At 39.6% G+C, this 17348-nt stretch overlaps 1 protein-coding gene across 3 annotated transcripts in view; it reads right to left on the reverse strand.

Moving 5' to 3' along the window:
- Positions 1-4350: 4350 nt before the first annotated feature.
- Positions 4351-17348, reverse strand: part of EPHA3 (EPH receptor A3) — an 861555-nt gene continuing 848557 nt past the window's right edge. For 2 of the 3 annotated variants that reach the window (XM_086934428.1, XM_086934427.1), the window contains exon 17: positions 7322-7881. In XM_086934428.1, the coding sequence (XP_086790554.1) occupies positions 7776-7881 (106 nt within the window). In that variant the 3' untranslated portion in view covers positions 7322-7775. Of the gene's footprint in view, positions 7882-17348 lie in introns of all 3 variants that reach the window. The other variant, XM_086934429.1, reaches the window with a different exon arrangement.

Below are 17348 nucleotides of genomic sequence, written 5' to 3' on the forward strand. Positions count from 1 at the left end.
TGTTAAAGCAAACCTACTTTACTCCAATTGTTCTTTTTGATCATGCCATGGTTATCACTGAGTTGGATTTGGTTTCACCTGGATGTCTGTTACATAGATGTAAATTCAATAATTTTTTACTCCAAGATATTTACGTTTTAAGTTATTTATTTCCTTTGCCTCAGGATTTTTCTCCTTTAATGATAATTCAGAGATGTCACCTGCTTTATTGTGGGACACGTTTAAAACATCTGTGAGAGACTTTACTTTAAATTATGTTTCTAAGAAAAAGTAAAATAGAATGCAAGAGCATAATGCATTACACTCTTCAATCAAAATTTTGGAGCAGCGGTACTTCTCTTCAAAATCATCTTTAGATTTGCATAATTTATTGCAGGCTAAAATGTGGTTCAATACTATCTCTACTGAGGACGCCAATCACATACTCCTGAGGTAAACATCTCGTTATTACAGTGGGATAAATAAAGGTTAAAAAAGAGACATGTTATTGATTCTAGATCCACTTCACAGGGGCAGTCTATCACTAACCATCAAGCTATTTTAGAGGAATTTTTAAAATGTTATAAGTCCTTATATACCAGTTCTTCAACAGTTGCAGAATATGTAAGTCAGTCTTCTCATATTTCTCCCCTTGACTGGGATTTTGACTTGTTGAAGGGTGTTCTTACCTCTCAGGAATTGTCAGGAGCAGTAAAATCATTAAGATTAAGGAAAACACCCGGTCCTGATGGGTTCACAGTGGAATTTTACCAACATTTCTCTCATCTTCTTCTTCCCTATTTCTATTGGTTATTTAAAAATTATATTAATTCTTCTACCACTTCAGATTCTTTTCAGGAAGCAATTATTTGCCTTAGTCGTAGGGATGGTAAAGATCCCCACGATTGTAAAAGCTATAGACATATTTCCTTATTAAATGTGGATTATAACATTTTTGCTAAACTTTTAGCTCTTTGATTGGAGTTGTTTCTCCCTCATCTTAATGGGAAAAACAATCTGGCTTTATTAATTGAAGACTTAGATTGAATAACGCTTCTATTGCTTCTTAATGTTCTTAGTAAATCCCCTATTTTTAAAGCTTCTCTTGGAGACATATCCACTGATGCTGAGAAAGTGTTTGATAGAGTAAGCTGGGAGTTTATGCTTCAATAATTACAATGGCATGGATTTGGTTCTAAATGTATAGCTCTTATTTCTCGTTTATATTTTGTTTCTCGTGCGTCAATGCTAGTTAATGGAAGAGTTTCTTCTTATTTTTCTCTTCATAGAGGAGTTAGACAAGGGTGTCCACTTTCCTCTCTGTTATTTGTCTTGTTGCTTGAGCCTTTTCTTTCTCGTATTCGTAAAAATTCTTCCATTGCTGGTTTTCATTACTGTGAGTGACATTTAAAATGTGCTGCTTATGCAGATGATGTTTATTTCCTCTCCAGATAGTTCCTCCTCCCTTCTGCACACAATTTCTTCATTTTCGCAGGTATCATGATATAAAATAAAGAAAGAAAAAAAGGAAATCCTTCCTTTCAATAATTATATATTTAGCTATCTTATAGTCTCACAGGGTATAAATGGTGTAATTTTTCCAAGATTTAGTATTTAGGGATTTGGTTTACCAGTTATATTCCGGATACCATCTAAACTAACTATCAGAATAAAATTCTAAAATAGAGAGTATTATATCTTCTTGGAATCCTTTATTTTGATCTTGGTGGGGTTGCTTAGACTCTATAAAAATGATGATCTCTCCTCTTTTGCTTTATCTACTTTCTATGTTACCAGTCCATATTCCAAAGTATTTCTTTAAGAAAAGTAACTCTTTTCTTATTAGGTTTTTATGGCATAATAAAGAGCCAACAGTAGCTTAGTTACTTTACAGAGATCCAAACTGGCGGGAGGTGTGAACTTTCCGAATTTCTATCACTATCATAAAGCTTTTGCCCTCTGTCAAGCAGCGCTCTGGACTTATAAGCTGTCTTCATCTTTCTCTCCATTGTGGCTAGAGCTTGAAAAAGTCTTTATATTACCTTTTGCTTTCAAATAGGTGCTATCTTTTTCTTCACCAAAATGGCTTCTTCACTCTTCTATTTTACTAAAAACAATTTTATTGATTAAATCTACGGTTCTCCCTATTACTTTGATTTCTTTGCTATTTCTGAAGATGCCTTTATGGTATAACTCTTTGATTAAATGTAACAACCGCCCTCTTTTTTGGAGTATTTAGAAGGATAGGGTGCCTTATGTGAGTATTTCAACTTTTTCATAATCTTTCCCCTATCGCTTTTCCACAAAATTTGATTATTGTTGTCTCAAGTCTTTTCATCCTCGTTTCTTATCATTAATGAATGCTATTCTGGATGTTTATTTTTCATTACAGAAATCCACCTACTCAGTTTCCTTTGCATCTGGATTTACTGATTTCCTGAAAACTGGACCTAAAGCTGTATTTATCTATAAAACTCTTTCACTTCCGGATCCCTCTCAAACCAAATTAAAGTTGGAGTTCTTATGGGAACAAGACCTTGATATTGTTTGGGAAGTTACTTTTAGAAATAAGATATGAGCACGTATATATAAAATTTCTATGTCAGCAAGTATCACACAATCCCCATTTTCTATTTATCATGGAATGTATTTGACCCCCCTGCACTGTTCCAAATTTTCCTCAGATGCCTCTGAAGGATGCTGGTCTTGCGGTTTCCCTAAGGGTGATCTTTTGCATCTGCTGCTTAGGTGTCAGATCAGAAAGATTTTTAATTTAGAACATCCCTTTAAGATTCTTTACATTTTTCCAGTCTCTTTAACTAACTATCTTGTACCGTCTTTTGCTATACATAAGTTATCAGATATTATGTTGGCAATTGCTTTCCAGCAAGTCATCTTTAATTGGAAATTATCATCTAAGTTATCTTATAAGGTGTGATGGAATTTGGTAAGCTTGCATCATAAATTAGATACTATGTACACAATATAATGCTTATCTTCTCATAATGCTGAATTGTTATGGTTACCTCCTACTACATTTCTTACTTAGGTTGAAAATTTAATTTTTAAAACTAATTCAGTATTATCTGAGAATTTCTATCTCCAATAAATATTCTCTCTCTGCTTTGCTATTGTATTTGTATGGAAGATGACATTCTTAGTTCTATTGTATATTTGTTTTTTCACCCATTTAATTTAGGAGGTGGATGAGAATGTTTTCTCAGATCGTTATATTTCAGATACTGTTTATTTACTTTTTATTCTTAAGTCATTTCACCCCTCCTTTTCTTCCCATCCATGCACAATTATAAAGCCTTTAGTATTTTTCTCAGGTTCTTAATACCATTTGTGAATTGCTGAGTGCTTACCACAGTTCTTGTGCTGTTTTTGATTCTCAATATAGTCTTTCAAATACAGAAAAATCGATGTACAACACATAGTGATTACTGTATAGTCGTAACTGGCAGTGGAAACAGTGAAGACGCTACCTAAAACTGAAAGATGCAATGAAAATACAGGTGTATGTATCAAATCTTAAGAGAACTGTTTTGGTAATAATATGTAGCTACAATGCTGATGCCATTTTGACCCAATTTGAGGGAATGGGAGTTGTCTTCCACATAAGTACAATGGTTTTGAAAATGGCAAAGCCACCCAATATGTAATTAAATGAAGGATGATTGCAGTATCTCAAATAGATAATCAACAGGAACATCAATTTCTAATTCTACTTTTCCAGGTTTTCTCCCATTTTGGAGTCACGTTTTCTGACCTTTGCCAATGATTATGTTAGTGATTTATTCCTTGCCTCGTGATACATTTCTGTTTTCACAATCATCAATTGATGTCCAAGCTGAATATTTTGTTTGGATGCACTGGAACTGATGTTTGACACTTTTCCTTCATACAGGTTTGTATTTTTCAAGGAGGCTCATATTCTAATACCAGCACTTTGGTGAGCAAGTCATACCCGCATCTAGAAAATCATGGCTCTTCATGCTGTGGTTTGGTCACTTCCAAACTCCAAAGACAGAGCACTCTGCAGAGCAGTAAAAAATCTAATCAGTAAAGGTAATGTCTGAAAGATTTGGATGAGATGTATTAGTGTAAATTGATAAATTCTGATGCCTTCAAAAATTTCTGCCTGTTAAGTGAAATTTGCCCAAATATATTTTAGCGTTGCCATAATTTTTGTAACTGGCAAAGTTTAATAATAAGATCAGCTGAAGCAGACGATCAGAATATATTTCTGTGACCACATGGCTCATGGATTTTGGATTTTGAAAGACTGGAAAGCCTATACAATAAAACTAGAAATTTGAATTGTTAACATCTTCAAAGCAATCACCTCCTCATTCAATTCTGTAAAAATAGTTTCAATATGTTTATTATAAAAATATAAATGTTTCCACTACAAATCATTTTACATTAGCAAGATGCCATCTAGGGTTGCACGATGTATAAACTAAATCAGTAATGTTTTCAAATAACAAGTTAAAGCAAATGTATTTTGCATTGCTGGCTAGTTAACACTTATATGTGATTTATTGTATGCTAAAATAGGCATGTAAAATAGATATGTGAACTTAAATAAATAATTTGCAATTTAAGCTTTTGATACACATCAGAAAACATGATATATGGATTTGTGAATGCCATTGCTTATGCAGTTTTTGTGAATAACATTTTGGGTTCTGTGCAAAGATGTGGCCATAGCATCTAGTACCTCTTATCCACAGTCAAGAATCATACATAGTCCTGTATACATATCTACAAGGTAATAAACATTAAATCTACAATGTCTCCTTTAGAGATAGCTCAAATCCATATGTAGGAAGATGCGCCTCATTGAGTAAAGAAAATAATCTTCATATGTAATTATGAAAGATTCTCAGATTGTGAGAGGAACACGTGTAGTATTCATGCTTCTCAAGATGTCGATGACAGAATGACAAACACTACTCATTTGGCTGATTAAGGCCCCGGATTTTGGTCAGATAAACCATCAATGAACAAAAGATGGATCGATATTAATAAAATGCTTCCAAACCAGCATTTACAGTGGTCAGCATGTCTATGTATGAAGTAGGGAATAGTAGTACTTGCAATGACCTTGCTTTCTTTTGAGGTGATACACCATCATACTAGATTCAAACACTAAAACATGAACAAGGAGATTGTATCAACATTTGGGATTTTGGGAAATTCTGTTTTTTTTCAAGTTTAAGCTGAATGTGTTTTTTTTAAATTCTTGTATCGGTCTGACCATAGATGGCCTTGATACATCTTCTCATGTGTATGTAAAGTGATGAGCTCTCTCTGACTGTCCATTCACTTCAATTGGTAATACCCTGGGTGAATGATCATTGACTCTAAGTCTTGTTGATCAGCACTTACAAAAAAGGTATGTATTCAGAATTTACACAAAAGGTATGCATTTTCTCAGGAGTTGCTTGACCAGTAACACAATATCTGGCAATATTTTATGGAGAGAAATCACTGTTGTTTTTGTTTGGTGGCGTGCAAAGTTATCTAACAATGCACACCCCCATTTTGGAGATGTTTTAGAAAATGCATTATGTGGCTAGACCCAACATAAAGAGTCATTAAGGAGTTGCCAGTGTATGCAGTGCAGACGCAACAACTTTAGATTATATGAGTAGGGCCTCTTGAATGTCAAAGTAGCCATCTCTTGAATCTCTAGCATCCACAGATTCAGAGATACAAAAGCTTTTGTAGACAATCCTTTCCTTTAAAAGCTACGAAAGATATTGTGTGGAATAGCAAATAAAGGTAGGGGGAAGTTAGGGGTGACATGGGATTGTGGTTTTGACCACTACGCTTCCATGTATAACTCATGTCCCTGTTTTTTCAGTTTTTAAAATATGCACTATTTGAATTTGTCTTGTGATTTCTTTATGGTCAAAGGTTGTGTGATATCACTTTGCTTTGTGGGATGTCACTAAAGTCAAAGTTCAAATGATTTCTCATCCAATAATAGCATCATGTGATACCACTTCTGATATCACTTTGGTGAAATGGCACTTTTCCACATAAAATGTGAATTCACTTGAATGCGTTATGGTCTATAAGCCAAAAGAACTGTAGATTTTTTTTAAGTAGGGTTCAAACTGAACTCAAGAGAACCATAAAATGCTGTCTATTGACAAATAGCAGGTAAGAGTGGGAAATATGATTTACTAATGAAGCTCAAATGGAGCTAAACTCATGCAAACAAGTGGCAAAATATTAATCAAACTAAATACTATATTTTGGATGACGTAGAATAGGACATTTAATGGCAAAGCTTGACCCAGCACTTTGAAAAACACCAGGATTGTTCCTTTCACACCTTAAGGGCAGAATTGCACTATTTTACCTCATTGGCTTCATTATAGAAGAGGACCATTTGCATGCAAATAAAACTACCACACCCTGTGAAAGGACTGTTGGTTCGAAACCTCTGAGCTTTTCATTTTAACAGGTGTATTGGATAACTGGGGTTCATTTACAAAATCTTTCATATTCATTTATTGCTATGCAAGTGCACAGGATGAATTCTCCATATAATAAATATTCAACTATGGGATATATTTTGGCAAGAATGATGGGCAGTGGGTTCTGAAAATAGAGCATAGAGCATAGAAGCATCTGGGACTATGGACACTTCCTTCAAAGCTTCAAAGTGTTGAAGTTCAATTTTCTTTCAGTTTCTTTAACACTGAATATGTATACAATTTAGATTCTGACCATGTGCCACTTAAAGAGGCTTTACACCAATATAGTCAAATACCAAGACCACTGAAATACTGCAGTGGATGAACCCGACATTTGAGAAGAAATGTCCTAATATTTGTCTGAAAAGCATTTAAAGTTATTTATGAAAGATGCTTGAAGAAAAGGTATGTCATGTTCAAGTGTTTGCCTTTCTTTGACATCACTTTTTTAAAGAAACTCTACTATAACAGACATATAAAGTAAGTGCAAGATCCAAAGAATCATTACATTTCTTGGATTTGTTGTAAATGGGAAGATGTTTTCCATATGTTTGACAAACCATGGTTTTTTGCACATAAGGTACGTTCTTTATCGTTGATACTAATATTATTTGGCACTTTCAGTAAAAAAAATCCAAGTCATCATTTCTATCATCATGAACAATAAAAATAACAATAAAACAAAAATAAATACACAATTAAAAAAATTATGATAATTTCTCTGTAATACCTGGTGGAGTCTGTCATAATTTAGATCAGGCTATTAGAAATACCACATACATAGTTTTGAATTAATTTTGTAGCTTAAAATACAAAATTGTTAATATGAATATGGGCATTATGTTCAAGATTGAAAACCTTTATTGTACCTGAAATAAAAAAAATCCTCTATAACAGAGTTCCTGTTTTCAAAAATACTGCATGAATTTCCCTCACTGCTATTGGTGAACCTCCATAGCATCCGATCAGTTTCATTGTCACTGTATTCTCCATGTCATGGTCTTTTTCCATTTCAAATCCTTTGTGTTTCTTTCCTTTTGTTTACAGGATTCGCCAGTTGCACTGCCCCTGCACCCAAAAAAAAGTACCTATTCGTAATCACTAAAATATAGAAAATGTTTTGCTCTTGTTTTAAGGCATCTGTACTTATAGTTGAATGTCTTGGTGGGCATTAGAGTTCCACACGATTCTACCCACTATTTGATGCTGTCCTCTGTGTCCGCATTTGATTCCGTTGGTATTGCTCCTTCTACAGCATCTGCCCTCTTTGCTTTTCCTGAGAGTTTCATGTTAGTCCTTTTATACTGGAACAGGGCCATTTTTTGAATATGTTTCTAGTGCTTTCAAGCTGCTAATCATCATCCTCGGAGGTCCAACAACCGTGACGCCAACTTTTTTCATGTCACTGAAATCAGAAAAACACAAGTGGTGAACATAAGTGTGCCAACACAAAATAATTATTCAGTCTTTTTGTAGCACTGATTTAGCATTAAACTAAATGTTAGAGGCAGTTAGGGGAAACTTAAAGTTACATTTAACAAGAACATTTTATTAACAAACTGGAAGCTGTTCTATTTAATGAATTTGTGATGGTAAAGACTTCCAGATTTTGGAAGCAGCATATAAGAAGACATGGTTCGTTATTTTGATGTACTTCAAACATGTGCTGCTTTTCAGGAACATTCAAATATCACATTTAAATGTTTCCTTCCATGCTGCAATGACCTCCGCCCATTTTGAAATAAGTACGGGGTAAAGTAATCATACATTTCTGCTTAGACAATTTATTGTTGTTCATTTGGGCTGTAATTAGACAAAGCAATAAGACATGAAAAAAAGCAGTAAATATTTCTGTTTGCAAATTGGCATTATCAAAATGATTAGAGAAGGCTACTACTTTGTCGCCATTCTGTCAGTGGAATTTTTCCTTCATATCAGGAAGAGGGAACCAACCTTCCATTGTTTGGATTGCATTTACTGATCGCCTTGATTGATATCTATCAAATGTTCCCAGTGAGGACCTCTTAAGTAAAATTGGAGCCATTATGCCTTGATTTGAATCAGTGAGGTCAAGAGTGACCTATATGATGGAGCTTCAGTCTTCCAATATTTTTACCATGTACACTTTGAATAATGTTAATGTTAAACACAAATAGGTAGTGTGCTGCTGTGAGCTTTGGGGATAAAAACAACTTCAGATTTCATGAATCGATGTTGTTATTCCCTCCTACAGAATTTTTTAGAATACATAAGTTAAATGAAAGGCATGTGTGTATGCTCTTTATTTCCCCCTGTTGTTGGTAACACTTAAATCTTCTCTCCTATGCAATACTTATTTCTGGGTAAGTGAAAATGATCACTGATTGTGAAATAATTGCCAAAGTTATCTAATATTAATGTTGAAAGGATTAGAAATGTCTATCTTTGTCAAGAATCGTGTATGCTAGGGTACTTTGAAACTACTCCAAGCCCTTTTTGTCATGATCACCCCCACTTTTGCCCTAGATGCTGTCTTTATAGATCTGGAAGTGCTTGGGGACCTGTTAACCAGGCCCTACTATTGGTGCTTTTTCCCATAAGTAGTAACTGATGAATTGGTTTTCCCAATCACTTATCGCTTCTTATAAGTCCATAGTAGAGGGTACCAGGGGTACCCAGGGCAAGAGGGGACACCAAGACTGCAGCACTTTATTGTGCAACCCTGAATGACCCAAGTAAAAGTATGCCTGGAGGCCTGCCCTTCCAGCCCTGCACAAGCAGCCTGTCTGCTCGAGAGTGACACTGCACACACCATGTGCTGCAGAGCCACACTACTGCCTTAATGAAAGTAAGTCACTTTTAGGCTTGTCCATCTATGCTCAGGAGTTAGAGTGCATTATATTACAAGTGCGGATATATGTGTACATACATTTTGGAAGACCCTAAAATTGAGTATTCTGGGTAGCACAGTTACGTGCACCCATAGGATGTTGTCATTACAGCGGCGGATTAACTGCAGGATCCAGTAGCCCATTGGCCACTGTCCCTCACATCCTTAACGCCCCCTAAACTAGGATTTAAGTGGCTCCCCTGGCACCAGAAATTTAGTTCTAACTTGGAATCCGAAAAGAAGCACAGAGAAGACGCTGTCACAGAAAAAAGGATTTTGGACTCTGCCACAGCACAAAGAGAGGAAACTTAGGTGCCCTGAAGAGACCATATACTGGACCCATGTGTTGATGTGTGTCAGTGGTGAAATCACATTGCTGCTAGCAAGAGGAACTACAGTGAACACCAGAAATCCAAAGGAGACTCCCCTGACTGGTGGAACCCGTCAACTGCAACCTGTAAAAGAATTGACGTGCTGCGTCACAAGAATGGGCCCAAAGAGAAGTGGTGTCCTGCAAGCCTGAAGTGGTAGCTAAGCTCACATCAAGTTTCGAGTTGTTAGTTCAGTCCTGTCGATCTCCAGCTTCTGAAGTACCTGAGGACTACATTTGCCGCAGCCAAGGCTTGGTGATCAAACCCTTGAGTGACATTTCCAGCCTGAGAGCAACTCACTACGACAGCGACCGACATAGACAATGGCCCCGCTGCTGTGTCCCTGCCTCCTGAAGTTTGAGTCGCGAAGTGTGTGGTAAAGCATCTTTCGCGTGATCTGTCCTGGTGATTGACAGCTGCCAGTTACAGCTGCACCTGGAACCACAGAGCAAGATAGAAGAAATCCAGCTGTCTCACTCGGGTCCTGGGACCCCAAAGGCCTCTACTCTCCAAGGGGAGAATGTAACTCCATCTTCAAATGTGGTTTTGCCAAATGCTGCATTTTTGAAAGCTCTCACGGATCTCATCAGCACCAAGGACAGCCAAGTAACCTCTGCACCGAACTCCTTGAGCAAGGTAACAAAGTAACAACTGTCGAGCCTTGGGCTAAGGGCCCGCAAAACGATAAATACAAGAGGATTCATTTAAACTCGCCCTCCAACTATCGTTTTGCTCAGTGTGTTTTCCCCCATTGAATTAAATCGGGAATATTTGACAGATTTCATTGTATTTATCGTTTAATCCTTTAACAATCTATAACTTCTATTATATGCTATGGATCAAGTTCATTTTGGTGCCTATAATTATATAAACATATAATCTATTTTTATGTATGGGGTCAGGATTTCTTTCAAGTTGTGGCCTTTACTTGTTGTCAATGTTGGTATACGAAATACTTTACACATGTTCCTTTAAGTAAGCCTGACTGATTTCTGCTACTCTACGAGGGTTGAGCTAAGGATTGCTGTGATAGAATCTGAGGTCAACTTTTGTGTATTGTTTTAGTATTACATGATAAATCCCACCAGCCATGTCACATTACACTTCCACCTTAGAGGCAGTGGTCCCGAATAAGGAGGTTTTCCAGGGATACCGTGCCATGGGTCGAGGGTTTGGTCACTGGCATTCTGTAAGAGCCCTGTGTTTAGGTCAAGGACAGAGTACTCCCACAGAGAACTCTGCAGCAGTCTACAGGTCAGGGACCCGGCATGTGCACATTATGGTAGCAACAGAAAAATTGAAGCTAGAAATTGAAGGAGATCAGTGCTTTCTCCATTCTTTGTGCAGGTACACTAGTGCTAATGGGCCCCACTCAGTGTCACACCAAGGGTTCCATGGGCCCTAATGCAAGCAAGGAAAATGGGCGGTCATCCACTGGTTTTGCAATAAAATAGCTACAAATGGGATGCAGCTACAAATGGTGAGCCTAATAGATCAAATGGGTGCCTCTTGGAAATTTGTGCCCTGGTGTCACTCACCTGCTGCACAATTAATAGCTACTCTCCCGTCCCCACTCCACCCAGAAAAGACCCTATTGTCCAGAGGGATTGAAGACAGCAGTGAAAGAAACCCATTCAGCCTGCTGTAAGGGACCTATTCCGTCCTGCCTCCGTCAGCAGACTCAACCGAGCAGCTCGGCCCTGCTCTGGTGCTTTGAAAGTGTTCAAAGCTGCAGAGAATCACTTCAGCGGGTGTGGGCAATCTAAAACTGGCCCCATTCAACTGATCCACAAGGGAATTGTCCATTATTATTTACGCTACCCTGGCACAGCTAATAGCGCAAAATGGAGGCTGGATGCAACAATTCATCATCCATGAGGGATTTTTCTTCCAAAAATCAATGAACACGGTGGTGCTGCTTCATGCAAATTCTAACTCCAAAGCAATAAAAACAGAGCACCAACTAAAAATAAATAAACATAAATACCACTTTTGCTAACTGTATGCAAACCATCCATTGCAGTACGTGCAGCTAGGGGTTCTTTCCTAATAGTGTTTGTCTTCTACAGTGTTGAAAAGTATCCTGGTTATACAATTCAATTCAATTCATCTTAATTCGGATCCATTTATCGTATCCATAATAGCACAGGTCAAATCAATCAATTAACAAAATACTTAAAATCTTTAAAATACACGAAAGTAGGGTGCTCAAAAGAGGAAAATAGAGAATGGCATGTGGAATGTGCACAAAAAGTTAATTATTACCATTCACTTATAACCATATTTTAACGAAACAGACTAAAATTCAACCTTCAGTCATCAAACAGTTGCTTTCAGAAAAGAACATACTCGAATAACCAAAATATCTTCTTCCAAACTAAGAATTTTAGTGTAAGCTGTTTTATGGTCAATGATGGGGGTTTCCTTAAAAAAAGGGATTAGGAAAAGTTTGGTATACATTTGATAAAATTTACAAAAGAATAAAAAGTGAACCATGGTTTGTGCTGTGGTTGTCACATGGGCACATCATTTGCTCAAGTTTAGTACTATGCCCTAACGGAAAACAAAGCATGTATTTCATGGTATCCGCCCCTAACGGAAACAATAATCTTCTTTCCCATTGATTAATGTTCTTCAGAAGATAACCTGATGGCAATTTAGATGAAATGTTCTCTATTGACATGTACCTTTCTCCTGACTGTTTGGACATCTCTTCAGCCTGTCTTAATATTTTTCATATAGCATCCCCTGAAGTGATTTTTTATTTACACTACCCAAATCACTGGGGTTTAAAATGAGGTGCTCAAGATTTATGCTGGACAGGCTTTCTCGTACAGCCGAGAGCCAAGGTATGTCAATACCCTGATCGCAATTAAAGCAATCTGAGATTATATTTTGTGTTAGTATTGCCGCGGGGTTCTGCCGTACTTTAAGTCAGAAAATAGCTGGCCGGGCTCTGATGAAGCCTTCTATATATGTCACATTCAGCTCCCCATGACAAATGGGGACACTTTCTCAAGCATTTTGCCTAACCAACGGAGGAACTTAGAATTGGCAGCGAGGCACAGCAGCTCACCTGCTAACCTGCTCACCTGTTAACAACTCGCCGCACCCGCTCCGCGGGTGCCGCTTCGTCTGTGCTGAGACGGGGATCACAACTTCACGTCTTTGAGGAGCATTGAGGCGGTAAGGAGGAAAAGCGGTACCGGGCGTGTGGCATCAGCGGGGCTGCGAGCGTGCGGGGACTTCAATTCCCAGAAGTCCCTGCCAGACCGACGGAGAGCTTCCGGTCCGCTTCCCTGCTGGCCCGCCCCCAGCCCTCCTGAGGCTTCATTACAGCACTCTGTTTGCCTAACGAGTGGGACACTTTCTCAATCATTTTGCCTAACCAACGGAGGAACTTAGAATTGGCAGCGAGGCACAGCAGCTCACCTGTTAACAACTCGCCGCACCCGCTCCGCGGGTGCCGCTTCGTCTGTGCTGAGACGGGGATCACAACTTCACGTCTTTGAGGAGCATTGAGGCGGTAAGGAGGAAAAGCGGTACCGGGCGTGTGGCATCAGCGGGGCTGCGAGCGTGCGGGGACTTCAATTCCCAGAAGTCCCTGCCAGACCGATGGAGAGCTTCCGGTCCGCTCTCCCTGCTGGCCCGCCCCCCGCCCTCCTGAGGCTTCATTACAGCACTCTGTTTGCCTAACGAGTGGGACACTTTCTCAATCATTTTGCCTAACCAACGGAGGAACTTAGAATTGGCAGCGAGGCACAGCAGCTCACCTGTTAACAACTCGCCGCACCCGCTCAGCGGGTGCCGCTTCGTCTGTGCTGAGACGGGGATCACAACTTCACGTCTTTGAGGAGCATTGAGGCGGTAAGGAGGAAAAGCGGTACCGGGCGTGTGGCATCAGCGGGGCTGCGAGCGTGCGGGGACTTCAATTCCCAGAAGTACCTGCCAGACCGACGGAGAGCTTCCGGTCCGCTCTCCCTGCTGGCCCGCCCCCCGCCCTTTTCGCCGCCTACATAATAGCATCCTACTCCCGCAGCGCGGGACGCAACCCGGGCGAAGACTGGGCAAAGACAGGGCCGTTTTAGGCCGTTATAGACCGATTAAGACCGGACCGGGCCATCCCTCTTGGTTTTTTTATGTGAGTTATTTAGTTGGGTCTTTTGCTTTGATTTAACTCACTTACTGCCCACACAATGTCTGTCCGTGAAACTAGGAGTAAGTCTACTAAGTCCTCAAAAAAGGCCACAGGCACCCTAGATGATTTTATCACTAGGACTAGTCTTTCAATTGACAACGAAATAACCAAACTCCAGCAAAGAGTATCACTAGAACTAGAGTCTGCTAGGAGGCTTTCTACCGAACTAGCGCTCAAGAAAAAATCCTCTTTAGGTAGCATTGCTACTTCAAAAACTCCTGAGCGCACCACTGGACCCATACCAATCATCACTCTGGCCGAGGTTCACTCTATTGCAGAGGAAACAACCCCCCTTATTAACCATGACCTCACACCCACTGGACCTTCTGTTAGTGTTGAACCCGAAAGCCTTCCACCTTTGAATCCTCCGATAGGGAGTACCGAGGGCACCAGAAATGGGGAGAACCCAAAAGCACTGGTTGAAATAGAGTCTAATAAAAGCCAGGTGCCTGCTAAGGTATCACTAAAACACAAGAGAAAACGCAAACATTTAACTGCATATGCCAGGAAAAAGGCAAAGGTAGCCCTTAGCCAAAACATTATGGGGGGTGCTCCAAACATGCCTAGTGTAACTATTGATAATAATACATCTGAGCAAGCACCTTTAATTGTAGAAAGTGCTAATGACAGCATAGATGAGCAAAACTCGATCACAATGGCTGATCATTCTGTTCATGAGGGCCAGAGAGTCTCTTTAAATATGACAGAACAAGAAGGGGGAAGGGAAGAGTTTGTAAAACTGGTGTGGGAGACGCTTAAGAGACTACTTAGGCCGCTAGAAGTCAGGCTAACTGGTATTGAGAACCAGTTGCTTGAGGTAGAGAAAAGTGTCATCACTTTATCTAGCTTAAGCCTTAATTGTACTGATGTACCTATAGTCCCTAAGCAAGCTCCAGCTGCTGCTCCTGTGTTACCCACGAATAAAAACCCAACTAGCGATCAGCAGCAAAAAGAGGGAACAGTAAAAAATATAAATACAAAACCATTAACTAACACTACTGACAAATCAAACTCATTACCCTCAACTTCTTCATCTGTAAACACCACTAACAAAACCCTGCAGAAAGGTCATACCCAAAGTAAAACGTCCCAATTGCCAAATGCTGCCATCACCCATTCTTCTATCCCGAATGCACTGGCTCCACAGAAACCCCCATCTAATCCTCCTGCCCACCCTCATATTACTCCTGTCAGTAATAAACCCCTGTCTGACAGATCTTTTGCCAATACTACTAGCAAGACAAATTACCAATCTAGCCATGCGTATAATAACTTTAAAGGAGGGTATATAGACCTGCCACCTGACGCCAGCCCATTTGTAGCCGTTCTTACAGGGGTGCCTGAATTAGAAAGCCAATATGAAGAGAATTTCCAATCCCTAAAAAATAAAGTGATATATTGGTTAAACTCAAACAAACCCATTCCGAACCACATGAAAAGCAAAATCCTTATGGTTCGGAGGGTACCGTGGGTAGGACCCATGGCCAAATCAATTATCGGTGACTGTATAGTCATTTCTTTTGAGGAACCCCATAGTGCTGAACAGATTTGCAAATGGAAATCATATGGAGCTACACCACCCATTGAAGCTAGGCCCCTATCGCTTTTCTACCCTCCACCCAGGCCTATACAATATGGGCCTAACTGGAATACTGTTAATCAGTATCACCGTTACGCACCTAACTTGGCTAGACAGGTTGATCGAAATATGTGGTCTGGTATCCCCACCTTCAATAGGTATAGTTGTCTAGATGCTGTCGACTGACTTGGAATTATGCCAGATTGTATTTCCAAGCTATATGATACCTATTGCACTCTTGGTAATGACACTTCTTATTCCAGAACGGACAAACGAATGACCACAGATAATAAGGGTGTTGCAGATAGGATGCGTAGTAGAATGCCTAACCACCTGAACAAGGAACGGTCTTTACCAGTCGATAAAGTATGTTACAGCCTGGATATGGGTTGTCTGGACGTGGGATCTAATACTGTAGCTAGAGACATGGCTAAAGAGGTAGAGAAAGAAACGGCCGATTCACAGTTAGGTAGTGTACTTCACCAGCCGGCAACCATGTCAGCCTTTGATGACCAGAGCCTAACACCTCGCTTGCTTATCCTATCATGGAATATCGCTGGTGTTGGCAAGAATCTAAAGGATCCCGAATGGGCTGACTATGTTGACACCAGTGACATTTGTCTGCTGCAAGAAACTTGGGCGATTGAAGTTCCACACAGGGTCGGCTACAAAACCTATGGAACTGAGGCAGTCCAGTCTGACAGAGGAAGACCATCAGGGGGTCTGATCATATGGCTAAAAATCAATCTGGTCATGAGGGTTGAATCCATCGATACAGGCACTCCTGACATTCTGGCCCTAAAGGTTATACCCCCTAACGGAAATGAATGTTACATTATCAATGTCTACAATAGACCAATTGGCCATTCCAAGGTCTCACCTACTTTAGAAACATTGGATCTCTTTTTGAAAAATGTAGTTGGAGATACTCCGGTTATTTTGGGAGGTGATCTAAACTGCAATTTCGAACCTGTTTCTGGCATCAATGATGTCTTTGAAGATGAGGACCAAGTGTATAAAATTCCCCATCTTGAAACTTCAAAATTTGTTAAGTATTCTACCTTGGCTGGCCAACTACTAAGGCTAACTGCAGATCATGGCCTTAGAGCATGTAACGGCCGCCTCCCCTCGGACCTGTTAAAACAACCAACCTTTGTCAAAGCCAATAGCAATCTAGACTTCATACTTGTTTCACTTAGTATCTGGCATTATCTGATTGACTTAAAAGTGACAAGTAGGGGGGAAAGTGATCACTATCCTTTGGCACTCTACGTTGATGTGCAAATGTTTAGTGACACTCTCGCCAACTCAGCTACCTCACCAACTGAGAACACCAACGGAAAAATGTGTGAGGACGTACACATAAATAACAATAGACGCGCAGTAAAATGGCCCTATATTTTGGCGGATGGCAAGGCCCTAGCATCGGTGTACTCTCTCTTTGAGCAGACGTTTGAACATATAGCTGGCCAAACCGTTTTACCTGTACACTTTGATCACTTTATCAAACTCCACAACACCTTCTTTAGTGAATTAAAAACATATTTGTCAAAAATGCCAAGGAAAAAACAACAAAACACAAGAGTGGGAAGTCACGGAAAACTATGGTACGACCACTCATGCAGGATGGCTAAGAGAAACCTATTGCTTGCTATCAAAAGTAAGTTAAAAGAAGAAGTTAAACTTGCAAGGGAGGCATACAAATGTGCCCAAAAAACATCAAAAAAACTATGGGAGGAGTCGATCTGGGCCGAAATGCTAGCCGCTGCAAAAATTAATGACAATGTTGGCTTTTGGAGGCTGGTGGCAAATGAGGGGCACGCAGGCAGAGCTGTGAAAAATTTGTTTTTGGACG

Source organism: Lissotriton vulgaris, chromosome 8 (genome assembly GCF_964263255.1).
Source record: "Lissotriton vulgaris chromosome 8, aLisVul1.2, whole genome shotgun sequence".
Lineage (NCBI taxonomy): Eukaryota > Metazoa > Chordata > Amphibia > Caudata > Salamandridae > Lissotriton > Lissotriton vulgaris.